At 52.7% G+C, this 11,201-nt stretch overlaps 1 protein-coding gene across 1 annotated transcript in view; it reads right to left on the bottom strand.

Moving 5' to 3' along the window:
- ZFYVE27 (zinc finger FYVE-type containing 27) overlaps window positions 1–11,201 on the bottom strand; it is a 13,722-nt gene that overhangs the window by 1,620 nt on the left and 901 nt on the right. Inside the window, exons 2-9 of the mRNA XM_042780820.1 lie at window positions 10,653–10,748; window positions 8,862–8,974; window positions 7,787–7,923; window positions 6,903–6,974; window positions 5,673–5,693; window positions 5,357–5,501; window positions 1,155–1,201; window positions 737–818 (exon numbers count right to left, since the gene is read on the bottom strand). Coding sequence (XP_042636754.1) covers window positions 737–818; window positions 1,155–1,201; window positions 5,357–5,501; window positions 5,673–5,693; window positions 6,903–6,974; window positions 7,787–7,923; window positions 8,862–8,974; window positions 10,653–10,748 — 713 coding nt within the window. The remainder of the gene's footprint in view (window positions 1–736; window positions 819–1,154; window positions 1,202–5,356; window positions 5,502–5,672; window positions 5,694–6,902; window positions 6,975–7,786; window positions 7,924–8,861; window positions 8,975–10,652; window positions 10,749–11,201) is intronic.

Consider the following 11,201-nt stretch of genomic DNA (forward strand, 5'->3'; position numbering starts at 1 on the left):
GGGCTCACTAGGCCGTGATCCCCACAGGAGTAAGGAGTGGAACTGCCCACGGGGCTCACTAGGCCGTGATCCCCACAGGAGTAAGGAGTGGAACTACCCACTGGGCTCACTAGGCCGTGATCCCTACAGGAGCAGACTGCCAGGTCTTCCTCCCACAGAGCGGCTGCTGAGTTCCAACCACCAAGCTTCTAGTTAGGAGCCGAGTGCTTTAACCACTGCACCACCAGGGATCCCTGAGGCACGGCTAACGCTGTTTTTTAACTTCAGTGATGGATTCACAAGTATTCATTCTATTACAGTACAACCTGTGAGAGCCAGAACCTGAGTTTGCTCAGAGAAGGAAAACTCACTTATTTTCCACTAACAGAGAGCAACAGGAAGGTGGTGACCACACCCAGTCAAAGGAAGAAACCTTGTAAAACCTGGGAAAACAAGGTAGGCCCCTCCAAGTTCCGGCTCTCACAAGTTTCACTGCATCCTACTTCATAATTTGCAGGTAGGTTATATGTGTTCTTTTGCACATATCAAGTATTCATAGTGTGGTTGTTTTGTTTTTTGGGTTTTTTGGGGGTTTTTTTAAGGGGAAAGAGATGTTACCAAGTAGACAGACGAGGATCCTGTGCTCCCCTAACCTCACTGACACTTGACTCTCATCCACAAGCAGCATCTCCCCAGAACAGGTGGACACTGGCTTACGCCTCCCACTGCCCTGCCCCCAGCCACCTGCACCACTCACCTGTGGCCCCCATGGAGGACTTGGGCACCTTGAAGGAGCAGCACCGAGAGCAAAAGCTGTTCCCACAGTTACTGCAGCTACGCTGTAGACAAGAGCCCGGGTCCAGGTCAGATAAGTCCCCCGACCCCCAGGTGTCCGGGGCCCCCAGCACCTTCCTCCTTCCCACCAGATGATCCCACCAAGGAACCAGTTGCTACTGTAGGACTGGGGAGGAGGTGCCCAAGTGGGGTAGGAGACCAAATGGGACACCACACAGAGGCTGCTCAAGGCACGGACACAGGGGCGGCAGGAGACAAGATCATCCGAGGAAACCATGGAAAGAAGGCCAAATGGGGTGCCCCCTCCCCTAACTTTCCCCGCAACACAACACTCACAAGCACGCCGCCCTCAGCAAACGCACACCCTCGAAGAGACTCACCCTCTTCTTCAGCACTGAGAAGGTGGCAGTGCAGCCCGCACAGCTCCCTGAGAAAGAAACAGCGCTTCAGGCTCAGCCCAGCCCGTGCCTCCCAGCTCCTGCCTGGCTCTTCTACAGGGCGACTCCAGACACCTGCCCAGCCCAGACTTTCTGGCTGGGAGCAGTGAGCAAGGGAGAAAAGGCTACATCTCGAGCCGGAAGGAGGAACTCCAACTAAGAAAAGACCCCTGAGAATCACCATCTGCAGGCCATACAAAGCTACCAATTCCTGCAGCCTCCCTGAGCTTAGAGGCCCCACCTGCCAATTCAGCAGAAATGCAAGAGCATCAACAGTCTATTCCCGAGACCTCAAACTAAGCTGGCAGGGACCTGGCCTTACCTGGAATGGCCAGGCATCCCATATAGAAATCAGCTCCAACTACCTTAAATGACACCTCCCTGTTGTGACCTTGTCCAGGGCCTCCTCACAAACACCCTGCCCTTACAGGAAGGAAAGAAAAGCCTCCTCAAAACTCAGACTGCTGTTGTCTGTGGTCTAAAGATGGCAGGAGAGACATTCAGAACGGGGAACCTTCCAAAAGACCCAACTGAGCTGGGATAGTGCGGAGGGATGTGTGTGCAGAACACTAGGCACTGTGAGCTGTGGGGGTGGAGGGGTGGAAGCGTGGGAGAGAGAGATCCTGCCCGAACAACCAGAGACAACAGGATGACAAAGCTTCAGGCTGATGGCAGAGGAGTTAACGGCAGCTTAGAAAACAGATGGAAGGAGACGGAGGTGTGACTAGACATGAAGGATGAGGAAGGTGGAGACCAGTCAAGGCTACGTGAAGGCAGCTAGCCCCAACAGGTACCCACCACCCACCACGCTCTCAGACACAGGAGGAAAATTAAAGACAGAAAAGGTGGACTGCAAGGACAGTCTGAGCCCAGGGGTCAGGGGTCATCTAAGCACCCAGGCATGTGCAGGTGAGTGGAGGAAACCAAGATCCCAGGAGGAAAGTTAAAGGCCACAGTAGGCCCTACAGCTTCAACAAGCTCAGAAATCAAACCCAGCGGTAAAGGAGAACAAGGACAGCTCCACAGGCTGCCTCCAGGAACACTAACTATATGGTTCAATGCAGAAATATCCATGAGCCTGGGGAGAAAAGGCAGGGAGCGTTCAGGGCAGGCATGCACATGCTTCCCAAAGGGGACCCGAGAACCCCACCAACTCGGCAGGGGTAAGACGCCTGGAGATTTCTGGACCGTGGACCTGAAGGCCTCCTGTGGTCTGGCCAGGGCAACTCTCAGCCTCAGGAAGCACTACCATCTGGCCCAAGAAGTACAAAGCTCCAGTGGGTCACCAGACCTCACCTCCAGAGAGGGGTCCCAAAGCCGTAGTGACAACTACATGTGGTGCCTTCCTCCACAGTCAGAATTTCCTACAGCTCTTGCTGGAGGGGCCCAGCTGGAGAGCAAGGGGAAGCCTAAGGCCAGGCCACTTAAGCTAAGTGCTCACGGCTTTGTCAGCCTGTCAGAGGGCGGAAGAGGCACATGCCTAGTGGTCATGCCGAACCAGGAAACACGCTGCTCCAAGACTCTGTCTCCTACCCTAAGATCTGAGGAAAGGCAGCCACTCCTGCTCTCTAATGGACAGTGAGGGGACAGGGCAGGGGAAAGGAGGTGCTCCAAGACTGGCACTCTGGCGTGTCTCCAGGGAATCCTCACAACCAGGACCGGCAGGGCCGAGCACCTCAAGGTCAGTCGTATGGTCCAGTAAAAAGGCCATGCACCCAAGTACAGGCTGGGGCCAAGGAGGGTGACCTCAGCCCAGACAGGCACATGGAGGAGAAGATACCCTGCTCCCTTCCAACATCTACCAAGTCCTTCTATTCTCAGTAAAGGTCCTGGCTCACCCATCTTAATACACCATTGGATGATGCCAAGGAGCAGCAAGAGGAGTGAAAGCCCGGGACCGACTGGGCCTGCCAGAATATGGTCACGGAGCTTCCAGGGCAGAGGAAGAGCCCTCCCCACCAGGGCGCTCCCTCAGAAGCCAGAGAAGCAGCTCCTGAGCAGCCTGTCCTCGTCCCTCCCGTGCGCCCCCACCCCCACGCACTGGCAGACGGAATGGAATGGCTCCCAAAGTGCCTCACCTCACCCCAGCCTGCTAGAGCCAGACCCGAGAGCAGACACCTCCCCTCACAGCAGAGAACGTCTCAGGGAAGGGAAGGTGAGAGTCCTAAAGGGTGAAGACAAGAGGCCTAGGAGAAGCAGCACTTCCTGCCCTTGCCATCCTCCCCAGAACCTGAGAGGCCTCTGTGCTCCTGGCAGAGATCAGATCATCTAACCCCAAATCAAACACAAAACCGAGACAGACCTAAACCACAGGGAGGAAGTGGAAAGAGAGCTGTGACACCGTAGGGGATTGCAGTCAATGTCACGAAACAAAATGGGTAGGAACTGCTGTATGGAACTTTCACCAAAATCACAATAAAAATTAAAAAAAAAAAAAAAGAGAGACCTAAAACCAGGACACTACCAGACACTAGGGCAGAGGGGTCGTCAGGAGAACCAAATCAAACCCTCAGGATCCCAGTCACAGCTCTACCGCTTACTGCTTACTGCGGAGCGCCTTCGGCAAATCACTCATTTCACCTCGAGTTACTTGTCTGCAAAACTGAAACACCTAAGGGCCGTTACTTAAAATTCCCAGATTATCAACACATCATTTACTGGAGCAAGAGTATTACTTCTCATGTGGTGTCATCTGGGACTTTTGGAATCTGACCGTCCTGTCGTTCCACCATCAGGATCAAATGCAACTGTGGATGTGACGGTGCACTGCATCTACAAGGGGCCTCACAGAAGCCAGTGATCGTCACAAATAAAAGAAAGGGGTCATCTACGCAGCACAGCTCTATTCTGACACACACTGGGTTGCTGTGAGTCAGAATCGTCTCGGCAACAACCAGCGGTAGTGTATCCCAGGGAGGGAGAGGCGGGAAAGCAACTGGCTGAGGGGTGGACAGGGGGTGTCAGCCAACACCAATGCTTTACTTTTCAAGCGAGGTGGTGGAGTCATGGGTGTTTGTTATATTACACTGCACACGTTCTACGTATCATAAATGCTGCTTAATGCTTTTTTAAAGGAAGACATTCTAAGTAGAAGATAAGCAAGGAAGGTGGCTTTTCTGGGAGCTGCTTAACTCCATGGACGGGAAAAACAGAAAGAAGAAAGTGATCATCAACGACCAGGAGACGGTCACACAGCAGAAGGAATAACATGCCCGTGACCTCTAGACAGGCAGGCCCTCGGAGGCCCTGGGTCAAATTCCCCAAGAGAAATCCCAGAGGTTTCTCCCGGCACCAGAAACAGCCCTCACCGCTGACAACAGGCAGTGCAAGGCTCTTCTTTAGGGCCACAGCTGCTGCGGGCCACCGGTCACCCGAGGTTTCCCCACAACTTCCTCGGCCTCAGCCCCTGGCTCTCCTGAACTGAGCCAGGACTAGAGTCCTGCTGACACCGAGGTTGCCCTTCTCCAAAGATGCCTCCCTCCACCCGTCCCCACCCCCAAGTAAAAGGAGGACTCGCTGATCTCCCAACACAGCTGAGAGGAGGGACTTCAGGGCCCTGCCATGCACAGAAGATAGTTTGCTTCAACTTGCTCCACGTGGATCAGAAAAGCTGAGGCAGGCTCTCAGGAATGTGCAGAGTGGGCCAAGGGCGTCCACTTAACGGCACCCACTCACTCAGTACTTACTAGTGCCAGCACTTAATAAGCATTACCTCCTTTGAGCCTTCTAACAACCTCGTGAGGTAAGAACTAGTAACATCCCTTTACAAAAGGGGAAAGTGAGGCACACAGCAGTTCAACAATTTGCTCAAGGACCCCCAGCTGAGCTGATTTTGCAGCAGCAGACAGACTCCACACTCTGTCCCTAACCATCCTGCTGTGTTCCTGAGATTCTGTCTCCGGAAGACACTTCCCCACGGTCCTGGGGTGGCATTTCCAGAACTGAGTTTCTCCTTCTCCCACAAGGTAATGTCCAGTAAGGACAGAAGAACAGGAAGCAACCCATGCTCACTACCTCAACAGGCCGGCTGGGCGTCTGCCATCTCTTCAGGTCTCATGGGCATACCTTAGGATCCCTGCTCTCCTCACAAACCGGCTCCCACAGCTCTAAGCCCCGGCCCCGCCCCGGCCCCGCCCCGGCCGTACCAAAGTTGTTGGTTGGGTAACGCTTGCGGAGCCGCTCAGTGAGCCGCGACACCTTGCTGCGCAGCACCTCGTTTTTGCTCAGGAACCCGTTGTCCTGCAGGGCCAGCTCGTCCTCTGCTGGGCACGGGGCGCCCTCGTCATCCTCCTGTGGGGAACAGCTCCTTCCAGCCCTGCCCACGTCTGGGCAGGGCCCTGGGACCCACATGCAGAGGCACCCAGCACAGCAGACCATGCAAAGTGCGGCCGCGGCTGGCTCGGCCTCCCTCTCCCCACCCTGTCCCCAGTCCCTGCCCACCACACCACTGCACCTACTTACCAGCACCACCAAGTGGGTCTCCTGCCTCACAAGGTGCAGGGGAGAAGGAGAGAAAACAGAGACAGATAGCAAGGAAGAGAAGCAGCGGCTGCTGAAAGGAGGGCACCTTCAGGCTAAAGGAAACTGAGAAGGGCTGCTCTGAGTTCTGTCCGAGCATTTCACGGGTGATGTTAAGAGACAGCCATAGCAGCATTCGGCCATCAAAGCAGCCGGGGAAAAGCTCTACACTACTGTTTTCAACCTGGGTGAAATTAATTTAGTGGGTCATAGTTCTACTGGATAGAACAGAACAGAATCTACAATCCTATGTGAAAGTCTTGGAGAAATCCTACAGTAGTTGGACATCAGATCCCTCCATGGACCAGGCCAGTGCAAGCCTGAAGCAGGCAAGGTATAAATCATAGGCCTGGGGAGAGATGTCAGGGGGATCACAAGACCCCCACTTTTCTTTCTCATTTTACAAAGAGACATAAATAAGGAAAGTAAGAAAAACCAGAAACATGCCAATAAACAGCAACTGCCACAAGGCCCCGGGGACTGGGGACAACAGAAGTGCCAGGACTGTGTGTTAACTGTGAGCGTCAGCCTTGTCCAAAGGGGACAGTCACTCCCCAGCTACCCCAGCTGCTGCAGACTCAGGACTACCAGAGCTTCTGAGTTTTCAGAGACACTGAAAATCTAAACTTTTTATGGAAATGTCTCCATTTTAAAATATTGGCTAAAAAATTATTTTTAAAATTTTGCAGGCCAAATAAACACTTCCGCAAACTACTAGCTTGAATCACTGTGCTAACTTCAAGGGGACAGTCTAACTTTCCCTGACCCAACACTGTCCCACAAAGGAGCCCCTCACGGAACTCACTCTGCACAAGTGCCAGCAGAGATGCAGGACCGCGCCCGCCTCCACATCTGCCTCCTCCGCATCACAGGCGCCCAGCCACTGCTCTAGCCGGGAGGGTAGATCTTCCAGCTCCCCCAGCAGGCCAGCTCGTAGAGGCTTCCAGAGCCAGCCTTGCCCTGGGTACCCAGGTCAGGCGACAGACCAGCACCACAGGAAAGGTGGGAGCCCAGTGGCACCCTTTCAATCAGTGATTCTAGCTCAGGGCAAGTGTCACCTTCTCATGTGGACACAGGAGAATTTGAAAAGCAGGCTTGGGATACCGGAAAACCACAGGCCTCCGGGGCCACCCGACACTGGTCGGCAGAAGGCACTGGGGAAGGGCCACCCACCTCAATCGCATCTTTAAACTCCTCGTCTGGCTCGGCCTCCTCGGCCTCCTCCACACTGCCTGGCGTGAGGTCCTGGGAAGAGAAAATCTCTTACATAAGGTCAGGGTGAGAGGGATGGCAGCCCTTCTCCCGAGGGTAAGGGCCACCTCCCTGAGCCAGCATCCAGGCTTCCCAAGATCCCTGTTCCTGCCCCAGAGGAAATGCCAGAATGTAAGAAAGCAGTTACAGACGCGAGAACAGCCTCCAGCCTGCTGGCAGGGACGGGAAGATGGGTACCAGGCCACACCTGGACTAAGGTGGTACGGGGCTTGGTGGCTGAGAGCACGGGCTCTAGAACCACAGGACCACTTACCAGCCCTGTGGCCTTGGGCAGCCCCCTGTGCCTCAACCTTCTCCTCTGCAGAATGAGAACAATCTCATTCTCATACACAGCCTACACCTTTGGGCTATAAAGTCCTTCGGACAGCAGCTGACACCAAGGAAGCACTTGACAGAACAGCTATCAATACCTGGTGGCCCAAATGGTTAAGCACGTGGCCACAAACCAAAAGGTTGGTGGTTCAAAGCTACCTGGAGGCACCTTGGAAGAAAGGTCTGGCAATCTGCTTTCAAAAGGTCACAGCCACAAAAACTCGATGGAATGCAGTTCTACCCTGCACCTGTGGGCTCACCATGAGCCAGCACTATTTCCCTGGCAACCTTCTTTTTTATTTATTACTATAATTATGATTATTCAGCACCTCAGAGGTAATCAGGCCCAGAAAGCAGCAGCCACAAGGACAACACAGGCCAGCCCAGGAGCGACAGGATACAGACAAGCTGGTCCACAGGCAGGCCCACACCTGCCTATGGCAGGCTCTTCCCTGGTGGGTGGGGGCGCTCACCTCTGTGGGAGTGGGGGCAGGTGTGCTGTCTGGCAGAGCACCCCCTCCCCCAGCATCCAGTGGCAGGCTCTCCAAGGCGCTCTCTTCCTGCTTCAGGTTCATCCGCTGCTGCAGAGATGCTCTGTACTCAGACACCACTACCCAGGGCGAGAGAGGTGGGCAGGGAAGGGAGAAGTGGCATGCAGTCAGGGTGCTTTGGTCTCTTCCTCCACACCTCACCCTCTGCTATAGGAGAGTCGCCCTCCTAATGCTGAGCAAATCCCCTAACCTCTCTTAGCCTCCTAAACAGAACACAGGTCCCACCACCTACCCCTCATGGGCCTGTTACAGAGATTAAATGAGGTAAAGGGTGAAAAGTATTGAGCACAGTGCCTGCCATATAGTAAGTGCTCAATAAAGTGGCTTCTGGAACAACCCTACCACAGGGCAAGAAACAAATACAGCGGTCACCCAAACATATGGAAGGCCAGGCCTCTGAAACCCAGGCCCTCTCCAGACAGCTCACTGTTTCAGACACCAGATAGCAGATGGGTACGCTCACACAGCTGTGACAGCAACTCCAGGTGGCTATAGCCCATGGGGTGAGTAGCAGCACCAGGAAATCATCCCTCCCTTGCCTCCCAGAAGCCACAGTGTCATGCAAGCAGTGCTTCATCTGCCCTGGGAAGGGATTAAGGACCCTTCCTGCTGCAACTTCCCCTGTATCCCACCAAACATGCATAAGATGCAGAGCCCACTGGAGGCCTGAGGGAGTATCCTAGTATGGTGCTGCCCCCTTGTGGCTGACATAGCAATCACATCTGTTAGCAGTGCAGAGGAACCAAGGCAGAGCCTAGGAGCTCTGGTAGCATAGTGGCTAAGTCTCTTGCCTGCTAACCAGACAGCTGGCGGTTCAAACCCACCAGCCACTCCTCGGAAGGAAAGTTGGGCAATCCTACTTCCGTAGTGATACTGCCTCGAAAACCCAAGGAGGGGTCACTATGAGTCAGGGCCGACTCGACGGCACATAACAACAACAACAAGCAAACCAGCAGAACTCGCCAGGACCTCACTCTCCCAGGCTCTACCAGCTTACCTCGGAAGAACTCCACATTCCCCAGGAAGAGTGTGCTGTTCAGAAGGGCGAGGACCCAGCATAGCGGCAGCAGATACAGCACGCAAACTGTGCCCAGAAGAGCCCCATAGAACCTGCATCGACAGGGAGGAACCACAGCATCAGAATGTCCTAAGGTCAGAAAGAAACAGGTCGGGAACACACCCACACAGGGCTCCGGCAAAAAAAAAAAAGAGCTGCTAATCAAACGCACCGCAATAATGTTGAAAAGGAACGATTTACTGCTACCAACAGGTCACGGGTCACAAGCTGCTAACCAGTGATGCTGCTGTGGCCACGAAGTCCTGCTCTGATGCTGGGGGCACAGAATCCGACCCCTCCTCACCCTGCAGGCCCGACACTCGGAGTCCAGACTCAGAGAGACTTGGACTGGAAACCAGCTCTGCTACTTCTCCCTGTGTCACCTCCCCTTGCCCCTTGCTCTGAGCTTCACTTCTTCCGTGTGTGAAATGGGGAACAAAACAGTGCCTACCTCCAGGGTTACTATGAAGGAAGGATGCACGGAAAGCGTTGGGCACAGTGCCTGGCACAAAACGAAGGCTAAACAGATACTAGTGGTGACTGCTATTCATATAAACAGAACTCCAAAACTATTCAATCCATTTGATCAGTACTCTCATCCTTTAATCCATTCCAAGAAAAAAATTTCAAAAGATAAAGCTAAAACCCATCAGAATACTCAGTGCAGGGTTAATGAAAAGTAGAAATTGATTAAATGTTTTTGTAAACTACATATAATGATGCAGTAAAATATATACTAAAATATATTAATCCAGATTACAAATACAGTAAAACCTGCAAAAGCCAGAACCTGTGTAAAGCAGAAATCTGCCAGAGAAGGAAAATTCAATTATTTTCCACCAACACAAGCAACAGGAGAGTGATAAAACCGCACTCTGTCCGAGGCAGAAAACTTACAAGACCTGGGAAACAAGGCAGCCCCACTGAGTTCCCACTCTCACAGGTTTCACTGTAATCCAAAGAAGATGGGGCAATCTACTTCCATAGTGATACTGCCTCGGAAACCCAAGGAAGGGTCGCTATGAGTCGGGTCCGACTCGACAGCACCTAACAACAACAACAACATATAGCATCAAAGAAAACTAGCTATTATATGATAAGTGAAAATAAAATCTCTCACAAGACTATGAAGTTATGTGTCTATAAAGGATGTGCATATCATAAAGTCTAAAAGACAAACCAGACGAGAGATTAGCTGCTATGTCAGGGTGGCAGATGACATGATGAGTCTCTATCATCTCTAAATTCTTCTATTACAGGCAGTCCCCAACTCACGACAGAGTTCTGTCCCAATGACTCCAATATGAGTCAGTTCTGACCTAAGCTGAATATTTATTTTTCAGTTTTCATTATTATTTTTTATTATCTTTATAAATCTAATCTTTGAACATCTGAGAATGATTAACATGCTGCGACAGTGGCTGCAGTACATATAACTAACCATAATATTAAAAAAAAAAGGAGTCTCGTAAGTGGTTTGATGTAACTCAAAATATGCCATTAAGTCAGGACTACTTGTAGGAAAAAAAAAGCCACGTAACACCTCATGTAAGAAGCCAGTGCATTCGTGAGAGCCCACAGCCTATGTGCAGATGAACACAGGAGAGCTTAGGATGGCCCTCCCCAGAGGTGGGAGGGGTAAGTGCCTCTCAGGGCAGCTGGTTTTGCTTGGTACTCACGCTGCAGGTTCCCACAGGGCAGTGGTGCAGGGGGAGGAGAGGGACCACTCACTGTGAGGACACGACGGGGTTCTCCCAGCGCAGCACACGGTAGGCAGCTTCACAGGTGCAGCACAGACGGGCCAGGAAAGCCTCCAGCTGGATCAAGCTACAAACACGGGGCATCTGTGAGTGGGCAGGCACTGGCCCACCCGTCCACACACTGTGACAGACGCTCTGGGCCAGCGGTGCCTAGCATTCCACGTGCACAGCTGGCTAGGGATGGCCCACTCTCTTCAAATATACCGGAGGGGTCCAGAGGAGAGCTGGGGAAAGGAGTATGGCCAAGCCATCCCTCCTTCACACAGATCAGTCCCCTTTCTGGAGCTCCTGATATGAGGTGAGGGAGCCCTGGTGACACAATGGTTAAAGCACTCAGCTGCCAAACAAAAGGTCAGTGGTACAAACCTACCAGCAACCATTCCACAGGAGAAGGCCACAGCAGTCTGCCTCTGTAAAGATTACAGTCTTGGAAACCCTATGGGGCAGTTCTACAATGTGGAACAAAACTCAAAATCATTTGGAAGAAAAAAAAAGGGGGACCAGGTTTGCTGGTCTGATA

This window comes from Orycteropus afer, unplaced genomic scaffold, assembly GCF_000298275.1.
Source record: "Orycteropus afer afer isolate SDZICR_OR568_19922 unplaced genomic scaffold, OryAfe1.0 scaffold00064, whole genome shotgun sequence".
In the NCBI taxonomy this organism is placed as follows: domain Eukaryota; kingdom Metazoa; phylum Chordata; class Mammalia; order Tubulidentata; family Orycteropodidae; genus Orycteropus; species Orycteropus afer.